Raw genomic sequence first — 26,462 nt, 5'->3', positions numbered from 1 at the left:
CATTGGACTTATAATAACCTTTTATCTTGCTGTTGTTAATTGCTGGAAGTTTCATATTTGCACCATATGTCTAGGCTAGTTCTGGACGATGGGACTGATGCCACCTATGAATCATGAGTTGAATGAAGGAAAAAAAATCTGTGTGGCCTTGGCTGTCCATTGAATGGATAGAATGCATAGGAAATGCAGAGATAGAGAGGAACAAATATCAGTCAGCTCCTAGGTCTGGAAATGGTTGTTAGAAATTATGAAAACTGGTGGTTCTGCTTGGAAGACATGGGACTATAGAAGCATGGAATGCTTATAGCTTGAATTATCCTTAAATGATAGAAATGGAAGTAAACATTTATTACCATCTTGTCAAGTGTAGCATAACTTGCACTCATACTTCACTGTTAGGAATGGAGGTATGTGGAGGTATGCACAGACCTTGAGACAGCTGTTTGTAGTATTGCATACAGGCTAGCAGTTCATTGGAAACAGAGAAGATAAGCCTGAAGATTAGATCTTAGAAGAAGGCAATTCTTCATGCACAGCTTTTTTTTTTAACCAATTCTAATTTGCTTTGAAATAAAAATCATGGAATACCAAAGTCAAAGGAAGGAAAGGAAGTCATCCCAGAAAGGGTAGTGTCACCGTTCAGGACAATGTCAGGCAAAGTTCCACTTTCTCATTCGAGTCCAAAGGTGCTGGTTTCTTCTACTGCTGTTAACAGCTTTTCATACAACATGGAGTATGAAGGATATGGGGGGAGATCCAATCGGTTGAAACATGTATGTGCCCTGCATGGGGAGAGAATTCTGGTCAGAGTATTTTAAGAACTGCTTCTGGATGCATCAATGACTTTAAAGGGGAATCAAAAGTGGGCCAGACAAATGACAATCACAAAACACTGCAAATGCTAAAGCATGGCCATTGAGATACAACAAATTTAGGAAACTGAAGAACTAGAAACAATTGCTATTTGTAAAAAAATTACACTACACTATAACCACAGTAGCAAGCCGATGGTCTACTCTATGCTATTATCCTGATTTGAAGTTTACATATGAACTTAAATATGAAGAAGGCAGAAAAAAACATTTGTGCTAATGGCTCATTCTCAAGCATCCTTGCCTAGCTCTGCGTTCTGGACCTTACTGAAGAGCTAATAATGCCCTGTAGTTCTGAGATCCAGTTCTCCAAGTTGGGTGTGCTCTGGAAATAAGTTCAGCTCCTCTGCACCAGTAGAACATATATCAACTGAAGCTTAAGTGCCCCACTTCCAAGAGCATCTGAGCTTATGAGACAGTCCTCTCTCAAGCCTGGGATATCTTCCCAACACTGCCATTCCTGCAGCCTTGCTCAGACTAGCCTTCTTTCTGCAGGCCCACACTTACCAGTGTCTGTCCTAGACTGGCAATGTCTTCCCTACTTTCATGGATAACACAAGTATAGGAAACATCTTTGTGGATATTGGGCAGTGAGTGGAGGAGGCATAACCACACAGATACTTCCCTAGCTGTTTCCTGCAGGAATTCTTTGTTTCTATAGAAACCTGATGTGGTACTTTGACAAAGTGGGGAGAAGAATGTATTGGTATAGCTGGAAGTTAATTTATGCCCTTTTCTCCCGGGTTGGGTGAGTGGTATACTGAAGTAGTGTTTATATAGCAACCAGCACAGAAAAAGATACTAAGCTAAAACAAAATAAAACAACCCACAAAATAAAAGTAAACTCCTCATTAGAATTTTATTAGGGACATTAAGTATTTGAATCACAAGATCCCCTGGGGAAGTGTTTGCAATCTATACTGGTGTTCTGAATTACATAAATTAGAGTGTCAGGACACTGTAGGCTCAGCATTCAGGATAGCGCAGATTCTTGGAAGATAAAGAAGGGGATGAAGGATGAGGGAAGGCGAGGTTTTCTGTTGAGGGAGAATCTGAGGAGGGTGTTGGTGTTTGGTCTACCCTGAATCCAATCCTGCTTTTGGTAACAACTCCTTCCCTTACTCTGTGTTCACTCAACACCATCCTTTCCTGCCTGTCTCCCTCCACTTCCAACCCCAGATGTCTGCACAAGACAGATGAATATCTGACTGGGGGCTTTAGGGATTTGATTGGGAGAAAATATAAAATAAATAGATATTAGCAGAATTCTGTATTTACCTAGGTATCAGGAAGGCCTAGATGGTGTCCAAAGAAGACAACTGAGATGTTGTAGTTACTATCATAATATTTGAAAGTAAGAGCAAAGTCAAAGGGTTAGACAGGGCAAGGATTACAATGATCTTCTTGATGTTTAGAAATGTGGAAAGTAGTCTACCACTGGATTGCGGCTGACATAATTGGGTGGTTCAGTAAGAACACAAGCATGCTTTTGATCCTAGATGAAGGGCTAGATGCTAGCCTGAAGGAAGATATGATCAGACATTTAGGTTTTCCTCCTCTGGTTATTTTTTTATGGCTACTGTGAGTGCAATGTAGAAAAGACTCTCATATTTAGAAAGTACTTAGAATCATATTAATTCTATGAAGATAATTTGGGGGGAATAAACAGCATTAGAGAGCAGCACTCTGAATGCTCAGTGTCTTCACTGGCTGCTTCTACTGAGTTCTTCAACACCTTGATTAACTTCCCTAGATAAGGTCTAATTAGTATCCACAATGAATTCAGCTAGACTCAGTGTTCCTGTATGCTCCTCATATTTCAAGTGTGTGTGTATGTGTGTGTGTTTGTTTGTTGTTGTTTTTGTTTGTTTGTTTTTAGTTTTTGAGACAGGGTATCTCTGTGTAACCATGGCTGTCCTGGAACTTGCTTTGTAGACCAGGCTTGTCTCAAACTCAAGTGCTGGGATTAAAGACCCACACCACCATGTCTTGCTTCAGACGTGGTTCCTGCAGCATGGTACTTGTCATTGCTTTTATATTGGACTATGTATTGAGGCAGGTGTTGGTTAGTGCATCATGCAGGGAACCATGGTTTGGGAGATTCCTCTTTTGACTTCAGGCTAGCTACATGTTAACTTTATGATCTTGAAAAGTCAGTTAATCTTTTTGAATCTCAGTTTCCTCACCTGTGAAATGGGAATAATAACACATGCTGTGTGCGCTTCAAAAATAAAACATTATTAAACTCTTTTCATACTGTGACTCATCATTTCAATATAAGAGCTTATTTTGTTTGTTTATTTACTTTTAGAGACAGAGTTTCTCTGTGTAGTCCTGGTTGTTCTGAAACTTCTTCTGTAGGCTCAGCTGGTTTTGAACTCAGTTATCTGTCTGCTTCTGCCTCCTGAGAAAAGTCTCTTTAAAAACTATTATTGTGATAATTGTTTTAGGACATATATTGAACTTATGGTGACTAAAGACCTTATCTATTTTCACATGATTTATTGGGAAGTAAACCACTTGCACTTCATACTCAATGTTTTGAACTCCACAGGATGTGGAACATTCAAATTTTACTCTGTTCAAATCAACTTAAAGGTGTAGAATTTCAGGGTGGTTTGGAATTTGGGCTGTGCTATTGAGTTCATTCATTTTTCTAGTAGTCATCTACACAGCTGATTTCTATGTATCTTCTCAGTTTTCTAAGTTATCAATCAAAATGTTAACCAAAATAGTGCCAAAGAAGGTCTTGCTCTTGCCTTCTAGACACCACATTGGAGATGATAAAACCCAATAAAGGAGGTTTAGTTGTGAACCCGGCTATGCAATCTACATCTTGTCTTCATGAACATCATCTTCCATGGCCTGTCTGTAGCCCCATTCAAATGGGTATTGTCCTACTCCCTGCTGAAATGATTTGTTCAGGTTTGTCAACAACCTTTTGATTACCTCATGAAGGAGCTTTATGTTTTGATTGTGTTCCCTCCCCTAAACCTAACTTTTCCCACATCCTCCCTATCTCTCTACCCAAACAACTTTATATTATTTCTCTCTCCCTCTTTGAAAAAAAATCTACAAAACAAAATAAAAAATAAACAATAAACCAATAAGACATTGCCAGCTGGTATTGAAAATACCTTCTTGGGCAGAGTTGGGACCCATGTCTACTTCCCTCTCTCTGTGTTGGGACTACATCTGATTTGAACCTGTGCAAGTCTTGTGTGTGCTGTCACAATCTCTGTGAATTCATATGTGTATCAGTTTTGTTGTGCTTGGAAGACACTGCTTTGCCGCATCTTACACCCCCTCTGGCTCTTAAAATGAAACTTCTTCTAGCAGTAGATATGGAGATTCACACACAGACTCAAAACTGGACAATGTGTACAGAGCACTCAGTTCTAAATGAGATGTCTTCATCAAATCCCTTCCCACAACATTCATGGATCTATGGGGAAGAGAGGGTAGAAAGATTTTAAGAGCCATTTACATTATTTAACTCAAGGAATCTGTCTATTACTTTTATTTTAATAAACTATAGTAAATAGAATACAGTGCCCACTGCAGGGAATAAGAGTAAAATCTAGTTGTAAGGAAATTTCACATATATACACACAAGTAAACACATATGTATTCATATATGAGTGTGGTGCTAGTTTGTTCCTTTTAATGCTCTGAACTTGTAGCTAATTACACTTACTAAATGCTTGGGGAACTAGGGTAGTGGCACAGTGGGTAAGAACATTTGCTGTGCAAGTCTGAGGACCTGAGTGTGAATGCTCAGAATCTACATAAAAGCCTGATGTGGCTGCAGATGCCTTTAAACCCAGCATTGTAAGAGACTGGTGGATTCTTGGAGCTTGCTCATTAGCTAGCCTCAATGAAATGGTGAGTTTCCAGTTCAATGGAAGACCCTGTTTCAAGGGAATAAGGTAGAGTAACAGAAGACAGTACCTTATAACCTTCTGGCACATAGTGCCATACTACCCACTCACTCCACACATATACCCCATACAACACAGACAGACAGACAGACAGACAGACAGACAGACAGACAGATAGACAGACACATACACACACACACACACACACACACACACACACACACACACACACACCCATAGAGTCTCTGGAATTTTTGGTTAAACTTTCCTTTTCAAATATTCTCCCAGACTGTAGTTGCCAAGCCCACGTAAATGACCAGTTTAACATCCCTGTCTCACTTCTCTATGACTTTCAACCCAGTGACCATTTCTACATTTTTCATACTTCATTCATAGTAACATGTAAAGTCTCTTCATCAGAAAATTACATCCTAGGGACCATAATGTTCAATGTCCTTTTAAGTCTTCATATGATTAATTGGACTTAGAGGATATTTTTTTTGGAGGGGGGGGGTCTGGGCTGTGGGACAGTTTTTACTGTTGATTTTATTTTTCTGTGACACTATTCAGAATGTTTATTGATGAAACAGTTGTCTTTTATTTCCCTCCTCCTTCTTCACTTCCTCTGTCTCTTCCTTCCCTTCTTCTCTCCCTGAGACGACGTTTCAGGCTGCTCTGCAAACCATGGCAAAGCCCAGGCTTGTCTGGCACGTGTTTCCCTTCCATCTCAGCCTCCAAAGTGCTGGGATTGCATCTCTCTACCACTGTACCTGGCTTGCTCTTCCTTACTTTCTGTCGAGGGAAGATCCAAAGAAAGCAGCTTCAGGTCACTTCCTGAAGGTGGGGACCACACACACTGGGGCTCACTGTCCTGGGTAGCCTGCCTTGTGACCCGGCCAGGACTTCCTGAACTATAGTTCTGGGGATTAAAATATTATGTTTTTTATTTTAAATATTACCTTTTATCTATATTTAGGGTGTGTCTTCCTACTTCAGTTACCCTATCTAGAAACTTCCTCACATGTCTTTTAGGTGATTTCAAGTTGTCAACTAGTCAGTATTAATCATTCCATTCTTGGACATTTCCCAGGACATTTGTTCTCAGTGTTGACTCTACTTCTCCCTGAGCATATGCTGGGGTTTTGTGAGTCCATGACTATGTCATGCTACTTACTTAGCTGAGTTTTCCCGTCTTCTCTATCCCCTAATGCCCACCAAATGCCAGTTGCTTTGAAGCTTTTTCTCTGAATATCTCAATCAGGATTAAGACTCTGAATCACATTTTCACATCACATTGCATTAAGCACCTTGAATTCCAATTCTCCCTTACGTTGTAGTAATTTATCTTTGGTCTGTTTCCCTCTACTATAAGATCTTATGGGCAGGTGTCTTGTATCTCACCCTCTTCTCATGCTGCAGATTTATAGGGGTAAGCTATTATTAAACGATGGCCCAAACTACCTTTTCCTAAAATGAAAGCATATGTTTACAAATAACTTCACTATCAGAAACTATCATTAAGCTAGATTTGTGCTAATTCTCTCTTTCAGGTCCTTCAGCTCTCAGTAGCACCATGAGGCTGATACATTTGGGGCTGAAGATGTACTGAGAACTAGAACTAGTGTAGGCAAGCCTGAGAACTACTTTCAACTACTTGTTAAATAATCGATAATAAGTACTAGTGTTCATTGTTCTGTAGCAATTTTCTCTAAAACAAAACATTCTATTACGGAAGGAAGCTATGGTCTGAGCAAGAACAATACCAATAGACACAGTAACACAGAATGGGGAAAGGTCCTGGGACCCACCCCTAGACCAAAAACTATATGCGACTAAGAACTGAGAGAGGAAGAATTAGTCTTCCTAGGGATGAGACTTCTAATTGATTATCTAATACCAAGTGGTCAGCCATGAAGTCATGTACACACCATCAACACCAAATGAACTCAGGAGGATATGTATATGTATATGTATATGTATATGTATATGTATGTATATAATAGTAACAAAGAAAAAGAAATTATAAATTTGAGAGGGAGAAGGGTGGGACATGGAGAAAGAAAAGGGAAGGAGGGAAAGATTTAATTAAAAAAAATCAAATTAAAATTCTAAAGGGAGATTATACATTCACTTCTGCAAGGAAAATCTTTAAAACTCAGGAAATACACAATTTAAAAGCTTCAGGAATTCCCTGCAACTGATGCATGGAAGCAGTAAGGGCTGCTGAGATGCTCTCAGATTGGTCAAGATACCTCAAAGAGGCTCAGACTAATTGAGCTGCCTGGAATAGACACTTTCTAGCCTAATGAGTGGCATGCAGGTTGTGTACGTCACATTTCTAGCTTTGGTGAGCTATTCTGGGGTGTTTTATGTGATGCACCTGTCTGAGTTATTTCTGCTCCTCTAAGTAACCTCTTACTCACATGGCTCTAAATAACTCCAATGAAAGTCATTGGTTCACAAGTTGGACTTTGGTGGGACCATTATTCTGGTCTGTTTTCAGTTCTCTATCTGGGGTGAGCAGACACTTGGTCAGCTCGTCTCAGGCATAGAATCACTCAACACTCAGCAACATCATATGAACTATCCTCAGGAAAGCAAGAAACCTGGGGAAATTAGATGAAAACTATACTTCATTAAATATTTCATCTATATGGATTTAGCAAAGGTATTTTGGTGCTGCTATAGTTTGTATATAGCATGCTCCCTGAAGGGCTATGTGTTGAAGATTTGATCTCAGCAGTGATGCTATTGGGAAACAATAGTACTTTAAGATGTGGAGCCTAGCAGGAGGAAGTTAGATCATTGGGGAAATTTCCTCAAACAGACCCTTGACTATTTTTATCTCTTTTTATTTTCTTCTTTCCCACCTCTCTAAGGCATGATGTAAACAGGATTTTTCTCACTGTACTCTCTTGTCATGATATATTGTACCCTCATTAAACCAACACAACAGGGTCAATCATTCATGGACTAAAACCTGTAAAATTAATTTATTCAAGAATTTATTGTAACAATGGAAATCTTACTAACATAGATGGTCATATAGAGGTAGGTATATATCAAATACATATTTTTTTCTAATTAGAAAATATGAAAAACTGATAATGGGAATCTGTCTTAGTCACTGTTCAATTGCTATTAAAAGACACCATGATAAATGTAACTCTTATAAAAGAAGGCATTTCATTGGGGATTGCTTACAGTTTTAGAGGGTTAGTCCATTTCATCATGGTTTGGCACTGGAGCAGTAACTGAGAGCTTTACATCCTGATCCAGAGGCAGCAGCCAGAGAGGCAGAGTGGGACTGAGCCTAGTATGGGCTTTTTAAATTGTCAAGCCCGCTCCAGTGACACACTTCTTCCAACAAGGCCACACCCTCTAATCCTTTCTAAACTGTTCCACTAATTAGGGAACACACAGATAAGCTTATGAGGGCCATTCTCATTCTGACCACCAAAGATTCCATATTTTCTTATGCTTACCGAAGCAGCATTTGTCACTAGGATGGCTGTCCAGAAGTGATGCCTATTTTATTGACCAAGAATATGCTATCCAGAGTGGAATAAAAAGGACCAGAGAAGTCTTGGCACTGAAACTCATGGCGTAGGAAATTTAAATTGCCTTTGTTTTTTTGAATTTATAACAATAGGTTTTTGATAGAGTACTGTGAAGAAATCACTGTAGAAACACAGGAATATACATGATGCCATCTCCACATATTTTAAAACTCATTGGAAAGAAATACAATGAATATACAAATATCAAGACTATCCTATGAAGTACCAAGTATGTGCTATAGATTTATGCTATATGTTGGAGGGATAACTTTGGGTTTCCATTTTTTACAGTAATGACCTTGCCTCCTCCTTCTATGCTAGATATATATACCTCTAAAGAGCATTAAAGTTGAGTTTTGCATGGATTGGGCAGTCCACCATTACTGGCACATGGACATTATAGTCCAATACGATCAACAACTAAAACTTCACTAAGAATATAGCCTCAATCCAAGTCTTAGAGGCACCTTACTTACATCTTTAAGTAGTAACTCAAAAATCAATACTTTGAGTAACAAGCAAAAATTCTATCTTAAAAGATGATCAGCTAAACTCCAACAGCAAAACATGCTTTGCCACTGAGATGAGTTCATGAAGGTTGGTGGGAGCTCTGTACCTGGGAAGAGATGTAATTTTCCCCCCATTTCTCTATGCAGAATCGTCGAAGCCCGTTGCTTCCCCGCAAAGCTGCAAAGCCTTCATAGGGCACACTCGATGTTCCCGTCACAAACTGGAGTAATCTCAGTCTTTGCTCGTTATTGAACCGTTCCACTGCAGCCCAGAACCAGCGGATCACAAGATGACCATCATGATAGCCTAGTTAAAAAAGAAGATGTGGTGTTGGACAGAAAGAGAATGTGGAGAAAGGAGGAAGAAACAGATGTGTGAACTGAGCCATAGCTTGGAGTCTTTTGATTTTGCTGATCATGGCATTTAAACAGGCAGGTCTAAACCAACTTATATGACTTGGTCAAGTTTTAAAACAAGCAGATTTAGATAACAGCAATTTTACAAAAGAACTGGGTGTTTGAGAAGTTTCTTCTGAGGTGTTTCCTACTTAAACAATTGGAATACAACCTAAAATATCCCAGCCTTGTATGAGTGTAAAGAACAAAAGGCTCTACAAAGACAGACCATCTATGTTTGCTTTGTTCTGATGTCTTAGCTCTTGGCAACAATACAACACAAGGAGAGTCTAGGGCTTAAGAACAGATAGAGGTAGCATGCAGTAATAGCATGTAGGTAGAGGTTCTCAGCAGTAATGACTGCCTCCAAGGAAAAGTCTGTATCCATCACACAGTTCTCTAAGTCATCCCTGGGCTGGAGAGCTGCTTTAATGAACCACTGTGGAAGCTAGACTTAAAAAAAACAATCTAGAGAGATGATGACTATTCCTGACAAGGGAAGAGGCATTCAAAGAGAGGGGAGATGATGAGGGTAGAAACTGAGAAAGATTTGTGAAGGAAGCAAGGTTTGAATTTAATATGGGATGCATTTGTGTAGTAGAGCAAAGAGAGAGGACAGTCTTAGAAGAAGAAATAAATAATGAAAATGAGGAAAACATGAGGCATCAGAAAGTCAGATAACACAGATGGGTATCTATCTGTAGAGCCTGGGGGTCAGGGGAATACTGGGACATTAGGAATCTTACTGGTACAGCAGAATACTTAGGCCAGCAGTTTTCTTAACAGATCTGCATGGTCATTCCAAGAGGGTTTTACAGCTGAGTGGATGAAGGAGGCTGACTTGGTGTCTCTTTGCTCTTTTCCCCTCTGTTAATGTTGGTTGGGATCTCTGTCTAATATTTTCCCAAAGAAAGGATTTTAAAGGCTAAACTCTTAACAAAGTCTTCTGTAAGTAATAAGGCTGTATTTTGGGGGAAAGATGGTAGTCTGGTCGGTGAAAATAATGTTTGCAAGGCTACTGAACTGTCCATATTCTGCATTTGTGATTTCTTTGCTGATTCCATGTTGAGATGGTATTTTGGATATATTAAATTAAAAGACATACATTATAGTTTCTTGTTTGTACTTTTTTCTGATATGGCTATTAGAAATTTAGTGCCAAGTGTGGTGGCATGTGCACAACTTAGGAGGCAGAAGCAGGTAGGTCTTTGTGAGTTTGAGACAAGCTTGGTGTACAAAGCAAGTTCCAGGCCAGTCAAGGCTATATAGTGAGACTGTATCTCAATTAAAAAGCAAACAGATAAATAAGACAGAAAGAAATTCAGACTTACACATGTGGTTCACATTCTTTTTCTACTATATACGGCTAGTCCAAAACATTAGATGTTCTGGGGCAATATTCCCTAGAGTCAACATAAAATATTCATATTGTAAGAATCACAATTTGTATCGCTAAGATAGAATTTAATTAATTTCGATGCAGAACAAAGGAAAGCTCACAAATGACTCACAGTCAATATTTTTTTTTTTAAAAAAATATTATTTAGAGAAAGAGAGAGGGGTCGGGGAGAATAGTTAGAACCCTGTGGAAGCAAACATGAAAAGAAGCAAAGAGTGCTATAATTCTACAGGAAGCAAAGCAAGAGATGTTTCTCTGACAGTGTGCAGGCTGCTCAAGAGCTCATGTATAGAAGGGTTGTTGTCTGTGCGCCTTTTCGTAGCCACACCAGGGATTACTCTTGTCTGAAAGAAGTTCAGTTAGAAGCTGGGCAAATAACTATTTGTACTGAAGTAAGGACAAGTCTTCGGAGGCTTACAAAAGTGAAAAACAGGGCTCAGGATATTCATTAGTGGTATAGCATTTGTCAAGGAAGCACCAGGCTGTATGTCTAATCATCACCATTGGAAATAATAGGAATAACAACTCTAGTGAACTGTGTGATGGGTTACTACTTAGCTATACAAAGGAATCAAATACTAGAACCTGCCAGAACATGGATAAATCTCAAAAAAGCATGTTAAGTCAAAGAAGGCAGACACAGGGACTGTATTTTGTATGACAGTGTTTATATGACATTTCTAGAATCGGTAAGTCCACAGAGACAGAGTAGAGATTTATGGATGCCATAAATCTAGAAGATGGAGACAAGGGATGGAGAACAACTTCTTGATGGTAACAAGCCTCCCTTTGGAACCAGGTAGAGGTCATTGTTACACAAAAAAAATTGAATGTACTCAATGTTATTGAATTGTTAATTTTAGGACGACCAATTTTACACTGTATCAATTGTACTTCAATAATTTTTCTTTAAAACATACATTATCAAAAGTGCTGCTAACTTACCTCCCCGGTACTCAGTATTATTTCTCCAGTCATTCAGGTCAATTTCGGCAGTACCAGCAATCACCAGCTCCAGTTCCCTAGCATCAAACACTGAGACGAGCCTTGAGTCTACCACCTGAAAGATAGTAGCATCAACACACAGCAGGTTATAGTCATGGTTATGACTGTTGCTTGTCATATTGGGAAAGTAACTCTCATTTATAAACCACCTTTTCAACATGCAGTGATTTTCAAATTCAAAGTCATAGCAGTGGTCATAATGCTTTTATCTCTCATCCTACTCAATAATGATAATGAGGATAATATTTATCCCCAGCTCCCTGGAGCCTTAAATGATGTAGTTGTATTATAATCTCAGAATACTTTTTAAAAAGAGGCAATTGGATCACGAGTTCATGAGATAGGGTTAGTGACCTTAGAGAAGACATACACAATCCTTGCCCTTCCCACTGACATGATGCAAGAAACTGCCACGGGGAAACTGGCCCTTATCAATCACTGATCCTGCCAGTGTCTAGACCTTGGACAAGACCCTTGTCTGCCTCTAAGATTGAGAGGAATGGATTCCCGATGCTTAGAAGATGCCCGATATATGCTTTTTTATTATAGAAGCCCCAAGTCACTGAGCTAGCAGTTTTAGAATATAGTCCTTTTTGGGCTGGTAATAGAGGAGACAAAAAAAAAAAAAAAAAAAAAAAAAAAAAAAAAAAAATCCCAGACTTCTTAGCATTTCAGATCTTTCCTAACTTCACAAACAGTCCCAACTTGATTTTCTGAAGTCACATTTAAGTTTTCAAGTTATATGACTTGTCTTTCCCATGAAATTATTACTCATATCTTGCAGTTCCCTTCCTTTTCCTCTTTACACTGCTTCCTTGCCCTCCTCTCTAAGGATTGGGAAGGGCTTCTGGGCGAGTGCCACGCTTCACATCTTCCGCCAGATGTGCCAGGTGCTACTGAATGTCTCCAGTGCTTCCTGCTTTGGACCAACAAATGGTGGGAAACAAATTAGGAAATAAACTTCTAAACTGAATTTCTAAATTGAGGTATAAAGATATCATTTTTGGGCATGGGAAGTCTAGCAGCTGTCTGTATTCTCAATTTACTGTTCAGCATGATGCAATGTCAGACAGCAAAGTGATAATAAATGGACACGCAGCAGGAGTGGCTAGTACTTCCCTGTGTTTATGCTTTGCTTTCTTTGTTTGAGTGGACCGAAGGAAATGTCACATCCACAAAGCTACACAAAAAACATGGGATGCTTCCTCACCTGGTACAACAGGGCCAAATCACTGACAATTTATTGAGAATATTTTAACTTCTGACAGGACTTGTATTCATGGAGAAGTCTGGCCCTCCATCCATTCAGCCCAGACCTCCCTCCCACCCACTCTGGGCAGGAGACGATACACCTTGCCTCCTTTGCTTCTTTCTCTGTGTTCTGAGCCATTGAGGTCCTGCTCTTGCCTGAGCTCCAGGAACAGCTCAGGCACCACTGCAAGCACCCAGGGTTATGGCCCACGTTCCTGGGCCACCTGGGGTCTTACCTCATAGAAGCCCCTCACCAATGCCTCGGTCTGCTGCACCACTCCGCGTTCCACCCGCCACTTCACCATCCTCTCAATGTACTCCTTTTTGTTCTTCTCGGTCACCTGCGTGTTGGCGCCTCCAGACTTCAGCTCTCTTTCTGTTACCTTGCAAGTAAATAGGAGAATCATGATGCCTATCACTCAGCTGGTCTTCCGAGGAGACGTTCTTATTTAGGACGACCACACAAAAGGACTTTTTTCCTTCCCTGGAAGTCACTAGGAAAGTTTTTGTCCTCTGAACCACATTCTTAAACATCTTGGAAGAACTACAATTTGTTTATTTTTTATACGAAAAGGAAACATATTTCTTTAATTCAAGGGGTGTAATGGAAACAAAAGGGGAGTGTTCTGGGTTGTCCCTTAAGGTAGAGGGAGCCAAATGTCCTAACACTATAGTCAGATAATTGATACCTCTGAATCTCAATTAGAACAACAGATTGCAGCTGCTATGTGGCAAGCTCTTACTTGTGCACCTAAAGAGAAGTAAAGTAGAAAGATTTGTTTTCTAAGATGGCTGTAAATGTGGCTAGGGAGCAGAACACGAGGAAGCAGAGAAATCTCTGCTCAGCATGGAGCTCATGCTTCTAATGATAAAGTCATCAGCTGGGGGCTAGGATCTGTCTGCTGCTTTTCACATGCTAGAGAATATAAAAGTATACACCACATACTTTTATAAGCATATATATGTACACACACACACACACACACATATATATACATATATAGCATATATTCTGTTCTCTGGAAAATATATGTAAAATCTTATATCAGTTTAGATATCATTAATCCATCCTTTGCTGCTAACAGTGTACTTTATTTGTGTTTTGTGATTTAATATATGATTTGAATGGCTGGAGAGTCTCATACCCATTTGGACAACTTATTAAATACTATGTTAGTAAATTCTCCTATAAAACACAAGGGGAATTTCTTGTTAAGTGGTACTGAGATCTAAGGACTAAGTGCCTGTAATGAAAGAGCTACTATGTAGTTTTGAAGATACAGAAATACGTTGGATCTTACGGCATGCTTTAAATGTTTTCTGAGCCATGGTTACATTTGATTTTCAAAATCCCTGGGTAGGGTAGAACCATACATTTTGTAGAACCATATCAAAGTGATAGAAAGAAGGTAGAGATTCTAGCAGTGCTGTTAAAAAAAAAAAGAAGTCCTGGGGATGGAGAGGGATCAGCAGGTGAGAGCACTTGCTGCTCTTTCAGAGGACCCTGGTTTGAACCAATGAGATTCTTGCTATTTAATTAAAAAATAAAATCCCATTAACATATGATTCAGCATTCCTATACCTAAAATTGCATATATGAGTATATGTAATCCAAAAGAACTGGTAGTAGGGGCCAACCAGTCCACTCATGTCAATAGCAACATCATTCACAGTAACCACAAGGATGAAAGAAACTGACACTTATTTGAACTACCTAGAGTCAAAATCAGAAAAGTAAAAATTGTTTGGAATTTCCCAGAAGTTATGTTGTTTGATTGGTAGAGTTTCAGTTTTCCAAGAAGTTCTAGAGATTGGATGCCAAACAACGTGAGTGCATTTAACTCTACTGTAGGGTTTACTTAAAGAGCTCTAAGATGGTTGAGTTTTGTTTTATGCATTTACCATAGTAAACAACAAAATGTCTTTCCCAAGTCCACATCACACAAACCTGTCCAAAAACTTCTTCATTAACAGTGAAAGTGAGGTCGAGAATATCTGTGATGTTATTGTCCTTCATCCACTGCAAACTTTGGTGGAATTCCTCATCTAAATATTCCAGGTCGCTCAAATCACAAGGCCTGGGAGAATTCAAAGGCAGCAAGAAAAACTGAGTGAACAAATGGCTTCCAGACCTCATTTCAAACATAACTATGCTGCTTCTCAATAAAACATAATAGGTTTCATAATTACTTGATAATTCTGAATACATCGACGAAGCAGTAATTCAATAGTTTTATTTAATAGTTTCCTTTTGAAAGGAGCTGCTGAAGTTTCAATAATAATCATGAAATAATTATTGATTCACCAAAAAAATGAGCTAATTCTACTCAACGGTGTAGTATAATGTTCTCAATGTTATGATTTCTGTACAAATGAATTAATGTCCATTATATAGCTTTGCTAATAGAGTGATTTACACCTACATAAAGTTTCCCAATGCCATTTTATTGCACTAAAATGTATGGGAGATGTATATGCACTCAGAACAAGAAATGAGTGGAAATTTGTTAGAAATGGTTGGAGCCAAATTGGCAAAAGTGTTAGAGACATAAGAAAGGTCAGTGTTGTTATCCCCAGAAAGACTGGATGAAATAATCCTACAGTACACTCACAGTTTCAGGAGTCCCTTATAAAAGGGCCTTGTGAAGAAAGCATCCAGGAGGTACTGATGGATTAGAGCCAGGCCCAGGATACGACCACTAAATCTAAACCTGCAACACAGATAAGGCAAAGAGGTTTAAGAGTTAATAGTAATTTACACTACTAAGTATTTTATTTGTATTGTTTTTTTTTAATTTGTATTTTTATTTAAGCTTTATGTGTTAGAGGTCGAATCAAGGGCATCACATATCCTAAAACATGTGCTGTATCATTGATCATCCCCTCGCCCAATTCAATAAGTTTCTGTATAGTTGTCATCTTAAATAGCTCAATGAACTTGCCCATTGATGATGACACGAGGAGACATCAATTCTTCATATTATTTACCATAAACAATGGTCATGTGGTTGATATGTCCTAAACAAAACCTTCTATGTTCCATGATCATTATTTAAGAAGAGGAAATACTGAGGAAGAGAAATTCAGAAACCTGAAATATAAAGCCCAAGTTAGACCCCAAGAGAACCTAGACTCAGGAAAACGGAAACCCATCTCTCTGAACAATGTGTCTTTGCTTATTTAGACATTTTATAATGTTACTCCTTGCTGGGAGGTGGAGGCTTGAATATCAATCACAGATGGCAGTTAGTATTTAAAGGCAGTGGGAAACAGCTCCATGCAATCACAATGTGATGACAGATAACCTGATCAACCATTATTATTCAGTGTTGTCAGCCACACAATGAAAGAACAAAGCCTTTCCTCCCCCTGGTTTTCTCCTACTTCTCTCTTCGCTGCCCCCCCCCCCCCATTTCCCCTGAGCTCAGGAAAATTGAGCCTGGTTAGGAATAGAAGACAGGAGAGAAAGAGAGAGAGAGAGAGAGAGAGAGAGAGAGAGAGAGAGAGAGAGAGAGAGAGAGAGAGAGAGAGAACATAAAAGAGGGAGCCAAAATTGGTTTGAAGATAAAATTGAACACAAAGAAAGGGCTAGAGAACTACAAGACTGCCGCCAACTAACAGTTTGAACTTCCGTGGAAGTGAGATCAACAACTAACTTATCCATGGAGCCCTCAACTAATGCCTGTTGGAAACAGGAGCAAACACCCATACATAAACACTGGGTCGAACTAGAACCCAGATGCAGATGGAGAGGACAAGACCAGGCAGCAGAAACACATAGAGACAGCTTACCTGAACAAGGAGGAGCTAACGGGCCACCAGACTGATAGCTGGGGAGCCAGCATAGGACTGACTCAGGCCCCCCTGAATATGGGTCTCAGCCAGAAGGACTGAGCAGTCTAAGGGACCTCAGACAGTGGAGCCAGAATGTATCCCTGGTGCACAAAAGGACTTTGCGAACACATCCCCCATGGAGGGATAACTGCCTTAATCTAGAGACAGAAGAGAAGCCCTAGTCCCTACTTCACATGACCTTTCAGATCTACATGACCCCAACTGGATGGCATTCCCCTACATATGGAATTGGGGTGGGGGGATGGGAGGGGAGGGTGGTTAGAGTGCATGTGAGAGGGTAGAGAGGGTAAAAGGGAGAGAAAGAGGGAGGGAAAAAAGGGGAGGAGGGGAGGAAGAGGGAGAGGGAGGGAGGGAGGGAGAGGGAATTGGAATCGACATGTAAAATTAAAAAAAAAAAAAAAAAAAAAAAAAGAACAATGCCATTGCTAGGAAGAACTGGTCATGTAGACCTGGCCACTTACAGATATAAAGATCCTTACTGATTTCAGTGTCTGTTGAAGCAACTTGTTTCCTAGAAATTTTTCTGGTGAACTGCCTGTCTGAGTAGCAAGTTTACCTGAGCCTGTCCACATGATCCTGCAGCTCTATGAAGCTTCTGTCTGCCTGGTCTACTCTATCTTGGCTTACTTGCTATAAAGGGTTTGCACTTTCTGCACCTAACTCCAAAACTGTGGTATAATTTTTTTTTCTGTTTAATTAGGTTTCATCTAATCATGGTCTTTTCTGGCTCCAGAGGACGTAGGTGGTACATAGATGGATATGACCACTATGGCTTAGGAGTGTCTATGCCCTATTGAGGTCACAGTAACTTCCTGCCTAGCTATGTGACTGTTGCAAATGCTGTTAAATCCTCAGAATTTGTTAGCAGCCGATTTTGACAGGTGTTTGAACTCCTGAAGATACTATGGTGTTTGCAAACAGTGTGCATAGTTTTGCGGAAACTTCTTTGGCAGGTGTTCATGCATCTGCCTTGGCCCCTTCAGAAATGGTGCTTATCACATCTGTTGGTGACATGAACATACAGGTGGAGATGATTAAGATGAATCAAATCAGAAATAAAAAATGTAAACAAAAGTATCTCCAGGTGTGAGTCCCCTAATTGTTTAAGCAATGCCAGTGGAATCTGATATTTAAAAGCAACATTAAAGACACTCAACAGGTTGTACTGATATGTTTATGTGTAATAATAATAATAATCAGAGAAAAAAGAGGCAATGGATTTGAGAGGTGGGCAACAAAGTCATTGGAGGGGAGAGATATGGTAAGGGTTGGAGGGAAGCATGGGAGGAGAAAATGATGTAACTACATTTTCATTAAAAACAAATTCACAAAAATTTAATTAAAATAAAATTAGAATTTAAATTTTAAAAATGGAATAAACAAGTTCTTCAACCTCAGCAATATTGATATTTGAAGTCCTGTGTACTTTCAGATGTTTAACAACACTGGCTGTTTAACTCATTAGATATAATTAGTACAACTCCCTATACTGTCTCCTACTATCTCCTGATCTTGCCAAATATGTTCTGCTAGTGGCAGGGAAAAGTTATTGTTGCTCCAGAACTCCTGGGATACAGCACAAAGTATCTGGAGGCTTTTGGGCTGGTGGCTGTTTCTGGTTGACTCACAGGCAGTTTTCATTTTGAAAACTGTGAAAGGGTATCTGCACCCTTCAGAGGCAATGAGAGCCCAAAACTCAGGGTTTGTGCTTCAGTCTACAGATCAGGGCATTTTCATCACTTCTCAAATCTTCAGGGATAGCATGCTCCTTCATCTAACATAATTTAAAGTTTCCACCAAGAACTTTGGTTGTGCCTTTTTCTTGAAGAAATGGGGAATGAGAATGAGTTCCCTGGATGCACCACAAAGCACCAGTCTTTCGAGAGAATGATGTCTGGTCCAAATCAAGAGGAAGGAGGAAGCCTTTGTAGAACAACAGTACAACATCAAGCTGGGAATGAGTATGCACGGATTCTTTGAAGCCAATGAGGCTGGGCTCCAGGGGGAGGATACTTCAGGGGCAGTTGAAGTTTAGAGAGACACCTAGGAGATGGGTTATACAGGGCACAGCAGGCCATGGGATAGACTTTGTATTCTTTCTGAATGGGAGGAGACTCCATCAATGGGAAGGTTCATGTGGGATCTACAGAATGAACTGAACAGTGTGCTAAAGTGAGTGCTTTGGACATGAAGGGAGCTGGGGTTTGCAAGAGTGGAAACAGATGAAGCGTAGAAGCTTTGTTCAGATGAAGATGACAGTGGCTTCCACTAGCAGTGGTGATGTAAGTGATGGAATCAAATTCAGCAGGTATTTTAATAATACAATCGGAAATGTTGGTGAGGTACTGCACAAGAGACATGAGAGAAAGAGGCATCAGTCTTCTCTCTAGGGCCAGAGCAATTGAGGAGATGATGGAACAGTTTACTGAGTAGTGAGCACTGTGGGAGGAGATGTTGAGAATTATCTTGTGCACATATTAAGGTTTTTAAGTTTATTAAATATCTGACTAAAGCTATAGAATAGGCCATCATATTGAAGAGAATATCTCTGGGAACAGGGTCATGTTATACATGCTAAGCTAATGTAGCTGGACAAGACCACCAAGGAAGTTCATACAGATCACGGTGGACTAAGGGATGAATCTTAATTGATGTAGCACTCAGGGACTTGAAAGATGAGGGCCAATGACAAAGTAAAGTGACAGAGAACCAGCAGTAAGGTGAAAGAAGAATCAGGACTTGTGACAAAGTATGTCTGAACAAGGAGGCAGAGACTGGCTATCAAATTCCTCCGAGACCAGGTAATGGAAATTCTGAGTCTCCAAAAGATCTGACAATTAGAGATAAGCTTCTGAATGTTCCCCAGAAGGGTGTATTTTAAAAGTGTGGTTGTCAACTTATGACAATATCTGGAGATGGTGGTGCTTTGAGAAAGTAGAACCAAGTGAGACCTACTGAGGACATTTTGGGTTTACCTCATGAAGGGGTGCTGTTCTCTCTTTTTGCTTCCTTGTGAGAACAGTTTCTTTCTCCTGCAACCTTGCCTATGATATATTCCTGGTCACAGGCTAATGCAACAGGGCCAAGGAATTGTGAACTGAAACCACAAATCCAAATAAACACCAACTCCTTTTAAATTGTTCATCTCAGTTCGTCACAGGGACAGGAAGCTGACTGACAGCTTTGCTAAGAGTTCTTTCCAGAACATAGGAAGGCAGAAAGGCTAGATATGGAAAACAGGAAGAGTGAGAGAGGGAAATGATCCTATGTCACCATTTCTAGAAGTTTTCTTACTAGGAAATTACTGAAACCAAATTTTATGAATTAAATGAGCTAATGAAGATTTTTTTTTCAAACAAAATTCCTAGGAAGAGTTTTGAGAAATATTTTAGAGGTCAATCAGCAGGACCTGGAGCTTTATGTGAACAGGAGAGGTGAATGGAGAAGGCAAAAAGATGTCTAGTAGATATTTGCATAAAAGAGTGTGAATCCTAAGAAAGACTGGAATATACATTTGATTTGGAGGAAATTCCTAAAACAAGCATTGATTGCATTCTACTATTTATTCACTTGGAGGAGGCAGGCCATGGCCATGTGTGGAGGTAGATGACAGTTTGCTGGAGTCAATTCTTTCCTTCTACCACGTGGGTCTCAGCAATAGAACTCAGGCTCAAACTTAGCTCACCAGGCTTGGTGACAGGGCCTTTACCCACAGAGCCATTTCACCAGTCTACTTTTCTATAGTTTACATAAAATTATATCAACCTACCAAAGAGAATTAAATCAAAATAGTAATAGTAAAGCCTTGGGCATAGGTCAGTAATAAAGTACTTGCTTAACATATTCAAGACCTGGGTTCAACTCCAAGTGCATGATGGCAAAAATCACATTTATCTCTGTGTAAAGGTATTTCCTGAGTATATTGCATTTATAATGGTTGTGCCACTGTATCTTTATTCCATACAATCAAGATATAAATAGAACGAAGTAATGGTGGGACCTCAGAATTCAGATAGAGCCTCAAGTAGAGTTTGTATCTTTGCAGAATGTACCTATCAAGTCAAAGATACTACATTTATTACTTAGGCTGTTTTCTGCTGCCCATGGTAAAAATAGTTTTGATGATGATTACTAAAGCTAGATTTTGTTACATGAAGAAGTAAATGAGCGAAACGCCAGAAGAATGGATAGTATTAGATATAAAAACAGATGGGAAATTCATACATTGTGGGGTATGGGAACAACCCCTTCTCTTGTTCAGTAAGTAACAGCCCAGAGGGGACCCCAGAGTAAAACATCCCTAAGTGACACTCACAGTTACCATTGGCATTGTGAGGACTTTAAAACCACAGATAAATCTGATGTGGTGACACGTGACTTCAATCCCAGCATTGGGGAGACATCATGGGTCAAGGCCAAAATGGGCTACTTGGTGAGACTCTACTGTTATGGTTAGGTTAATTGTCAATTTAGCATAGTGTAGAATCACTTGCAAAGACAATATCAATGAGAGGTTGTCTAGATCAGGTTATCCTATGAGGATTGCCTTGATTGCCTTATTTAATGTGGGAGATTCAGCCTGAAGGGGGCAGCTTGGGATCCTGAATTCTATTAAGAGTATAGGAAGTTACCTGAGTATTAAGCAGTTAATTCATTTCTCTCTGCTCTTGATTATGAATGTAATATAACTAGCTGTCTAACTTCCTGCCACCTTGACAGTCCTGCAATAATGAACTGTAACTTGGAAATATAAGTCAAATTAAGCTTTTTATCCCATAAGCTGTTTTTGTTGTAATATTTTATCACAGTGACAGAAACGAAACTAGGACATCATTGAACTCACAAAAAGAAAGAAACAATATTATACGGCAAAGCTGTTTTCTTTCAGAGAATATTTTCCAGACCGGAATTAGACAAAGCAAGCAAAGACATGGAATAAAGAAGGTCAATGAAGGACATGAAGCTACAACAGAAAATAAATGAATCAACCAGTTCAAAATACCTCCTCCAGCCCACACAACTAATGTTTCAATTCCAAGTGATAATCAATCTGGCACTGATTACCAGTGTTTGGCAGGTGTATTTATGGTTTGTATTAATGTTTATTTCTGTTTCCAGATTTAAGAAACAGATCTGAGTGGATGTCCCTTTCCTTCCTCTGCCCAAGTAGGTCTTTGAATCAAGGGACAATAACTGGTTTGACAAACAGGGTTGTGCCCATGATGATAAGCCCTGTAACCATTAGTCCTGTTTACTTATGAATGATATACAGGCTATGATGAGTCTCTTCCTTTTGGCCCATATGAATCCATGATGAACTTTCATGAAGTGAGAAATAATGGAGGGCAGCAGCCACACCCTTTCTGTTAGAGGCTCATAGGTCAGATTTGAGAATCCTAATTATGGTGTCTTGGTTTCTTGGACCTTCTGCCTTAAAAATATGACAGTGACAGGTCTTCAGGCAGGTGTCACTGCATTCATTTGCTGCAGGCATTTTGTGTAAGACAAAGACCCACTCCATCTGGATATGATGAGGTCCCTCAGTCATCCATCCTTTGCTAAACAATGGACCCAGGGCTCTTGAGTACTGATGGGCACAGGAAAAGCAACTGAGTTTTGTGTCAGTTCATTTGTCACAAGGCACAAGAACAGGTTAAGGAAAAAAAAAAAAAGTAATGAGTCTAGTGTAACTGTGTCGTATCTACCTCGGCCAGCAAGGAAACACGACCACGACTCTTCTTCAAGCAGTTTATTCAGGAACCTTGTACATCAGCTTCTCCCTCCCCCAGCCCCAGCAAACCCTTAAATGTGTGATCACTGCCCAATCAGCTCATGCCACCTGGCGATCCGGGATAGGCCATAGAAGGAGGAAGCGCACCAGATCCACAAGCACTTCCAAATAAGGCTTGTTTATACTTAAGCTCGGACTACCTGGCATCTAGCCAGGCACCATCTTGGGGCTATGGCTTCCCACATAACTGCTTTGTTAAGGTTACCCAAGGTCCAACATAGTCTTTCTTGATCAAAGCCAAAGAAAACTCTGCCCACTGAATTCTAGATAAGACAGAGAACTAGAATTATCAGTGTGTGAATCATAAAAGAAAAGTATCAGAAGAAGAAAAATGTGGACTTAAAGAAAATGTGAAAGGCCTTTGGAAACGCTCAGAAGGATAGAACAGACCGCTGCTAAGGACAGAGGGACAGAAAAGAGTTGCGCTGAAGAGAAAGAAGCCAAGTTAAGCCTCGCTCCAGCTCCTGAATAAGGAGAGGGGGGAAACGCCTTGTCTAAGGCAATGCAGTCACTGTGTTGGGAAGATACTCACAATCCAATTGTTACCACAGGACAAACCTCAAAGTCCACATGTGGCTCTTGTTGACACTGACTTTTCTGGTGGAATGGGTCAACACTGGAAGGAAGTTTACCAGAGGTCAGTGGCTCATTTCTATCTTTGTGTTGTTAAACCAGTTTATCTTATTTTTATACTTTGAAACTTTCATAAATGCATACAATGCATCTTAATCATGGGTGTCCCACACTTCCTCCTTCTAGAATATCCCCCTTCAAGCTCATAATTTCAAAGAAGGAAATAATTTTAAAAAGAAAAATAAGAGGTCTTTAATATAATTGCATCATTTTCCCCCTTCCCTTTCTCCTCCCTCCAAACTCTCCCATGTACCTGCCCCCTGCTGTTTTTCAAATCCATGGCCTCTTTTCCATTAATTGTTGTTATACACATACATGTATACACAAAATCACTGAGTCCATGTGTACATGACTATGAGATTATGGGCTCGTGGCATCCTTCATGGAGCAACACCTCAAAGAAAAGCAATCAACTACCAACAGCTACTCAGCTTGGGGGGTTATGCCTTGGGAATACATCCCATCTCTACACTAGAATTTCTAGTGAGCTTATCTTATGCAAGTCTTGGGCAGTTAACCAGAGTTGCTGTGAATTTGTATGTATAATGGACAAGTCATGTCCAAAGGACATCATTTCATAACACTCCTCCCCAAGAAGGAGCCTAGTACTTAAAACCTAGCTACCCTGGGGTCTGATAACAGTGAACAGAAACAAGCACAATTCAGGGATGATTTCAATCTGCTACACTCTCGGGATGAAAAACCCAGAAAGTCTAACGAAAAGCTCATAGGTGAGCCTCAACAGCTGATTAAAAGACATGGAAGAGAGAATTTCAGGTCTTGAAGACAATGTAGAAAAAGTGGATAGCTCTGTCAAAGAAAATGTTTAATCTAAAAAAGTCTAAGTTAAAACCATCCAGGAAATCTGGGATACCATGAAAAGATCAAACCTATGAATAATGGGTATACAGTAAGGAAAAGAAACCCAGGTCAAAGGCACAGAAAAATATTTTTAACAAAATCATAGAACAAAATTTTTCTAATCTAAAGAAAGAGATGCCTATTAGAGGAGAGGAGGCATACAGAAAACCAGGTAGATAGGACCAGAAAAGAAACTCCCCATGATACATAGTAATAAAAACTGTAGATGTACAGAACTAAGAAATCATATTAAAAGCTTCAAGGGAAAAAGGCCAAGTGACATATAAAGGCAGATTCATTAGAATAACACTTGACTTTTCAACAGAGGCTCTGAAAGCCAGGAAGACTTGAAGGGATGCTCAGCAAGTTATAGAGGACTAAACCATCAAAACTAAAAATCACAATTATCAGAGAAAGAAAAACATTTCATAATAAGGACAAATTATAAGCTGTAGAAGAAAAACTTCAGTATGAAGAGAAGGATAACTACATCAAGAAGACAGGAAGGAATAAATAATCCCAGAAAAATTAATAAAAAGATGAGGAAAAACATATCATAGGAACAAAATATCAGGAATTATTAAACACTGCTTAGTAACAACTCTTAATATTAATGGCCTCAATTAAATCAATAAAAAGACACAGACCAAGAGTTTGGATTAGGAAACAGGATCCATCTTTCCACTGAATCCAAGAAACATACATCATCATCAAAGGTAGACATCAACTTAGGATAAAAGGATGGAAAAAGGTACCCAAACCAAATGAAACCAAGAAACAATTAGGCATACCCATTTTAATTCTGGAAAAAATAGGATTCAAACCAAACTAGTGAGAGAGATAAAGGACACTCACTACATACTCATTTAAAAAAAATCCACCAAGAGGACCTTGCAATTCCAAGCATTTAAGTGCCAAACACAAGGACACCAAAATTTGTAAAGGGGACTCTATCTACTACAGCTAATATCACATGAATGGCCTTAACACAGTGATAGTGGATGACTTCAATAGGGAGGCCATTCTGACAAAACTAAATAGAGAAATTCTTGAGTTAAAAAATGTCATAAATCAAATGGACCTAACAGACATCTATAGAACGTTCTACCCAAACACAAAGAGAATATACTTTCTTCTCAGCAGCCCATAGAACTTCCTCCAAAATTGATATTGGAACCCAAAGCAAGTCTCAGTAGGTATAAGAAAGTTGAAATAATTCCCTGTATCTTTCCTGAGTACCATGTGTTAAGCTGTATAGCAACAACAATAGAAACATCAGAAAGTATGCAAACTGATGGCAGATGGACAACTCATTACTGAGTGAAAACTGGGTCAAGACATAAATCAAGAAGGAAATTGGCTTTTTGAGAAAACTGACAAGATTTACAAACCTTTAGTCAAATTATCTAGAAGACAGAGAAAGATTATCCAAAATTATAACAGTAGAGATGAAAATAGAAACACTACAACAGACACCAAGGGAAGTCACAGAATCATAAGAACATTTTTGTTTTTAAAAATAACTTTTATTTAAATTAAAAGCAATCTTATTTTACATACCAATTCCAGTTCCCTCTCTCTTTCTTGTCTTTCCATTCCCTCTATCCCACCTCCCCCATCCACTCCTCAGGGAAGGTGAGGCCTCTCATGGGGGAATCATCAAGGTCTGTCACATCATTTAGGGGAGGACCTAGGCCCTCCCCCCATGTATCTAGGCCGAGAGAGTATCCCTTTAGAGGGAATGGGCTCCCAAAGTCCATTCATGCACTAGGGATAAATACTGTTCCTCTGCCAGAGACCTCATAGACTGCCCAGGCCTCCTAACTGACACCCACATTCAGGGGGCCTTGCTCAGTCTTATGCTGGTTCCCCAGCTGTCAGACTGGGGTCTGTGAGCTCCCACTTGCTCATGTCAGCTATTTCTGTGTGAATCAATCTCTCCTAGAAATGATTGCATAAACAATACCAGAGCAATGATAATATCAATAAATACATTAACATGGAAAGGGAAAATTCATGGGATCTCATCCCTAGATAAAGAACTAACAGAATGAAGAACTAAAGAAGAATTATCTTTTCCTAGGGATGATCTTCCTTTCCTTATCAGTTGTCCAATGCATAGTGGTCAGCCTGAAACTATACACAAACTACAAAGGTGAACTTGGCAGGTTGTATTGATATGTATTTGTGCATATAAACACACACATGCATGTATACATACATATGTATGCATGGAGCCTGTATGGGTCTGCGCCAGATGGGGTCCTAGTGCTAAGAGAAGTGGACACAAGCTTACACCCCAAATGCAGAAGTTAGCTCCAATTGAAAACCACTCAGAAATAAGTTATTTATCGCCAAAAAAGTCTCACAAGGGATACAAACCACTCTTAAGGGCACAAAATGAACTCAGTAGTATCTTTGGAGTTTCTTTGTCTCACAATGTTTTGTG

General features: G+C 39.5%; 1 protein-coding gene across 1 annotated transcript in view; it reads right to left on the bottom strand.

Moving 5' to 3' along the window:
• Nucleotides 1-550: 550 nt before the first annotated feature.
• LOC127227038 (E3 ubiquitin-protein ligase HECW1-like) overlaps nt 551-26,462 on the bottom strand; it is a 90,981-nt gene continuing 65,069 nt past the window's right edge. Inside the window, 7 exon segments of the mRNA XM_051191274.1 lie at nt 551-782; nt 8,930-8,952; nt 8,954-9,129; nt 11,563-11,677; nt 13,110-13,256; nt 14,822-14,951; nt 15,486-15,584. Coding sequence (XP_051047231.1) covers nt 671-782; nt 8,930-8,952; nt 8,954-9,129; nt 11,563-11,677; nt 13,110-13,256; nt 14,822-14,951; nt 15,486-15,584 — 802 coding nt within the window. The 3' untranslated portion in view covers nt 551-670.

Source organism: Phodopus roborovskii, unplaced genomic scaffold (genome assembly GCF_943737965.1).
Source record: "Phodopus roborovskii unplaced genomic scaffold, PHOROB, whole genome shotgun sequence".
Classification (NCBI taxonomy): domain Eukaryota; kingdom Metazoa; phylum Chordata; class Mammalia; order Rodentia; family Cricetidae; genus Phodopus; species Phodopus roborovskii.
The sequence above is the reverse complement of the archived record's forward strand: the minus strand, read 5'-3'. Positions and strand labels throughout refer to the sequence as shown.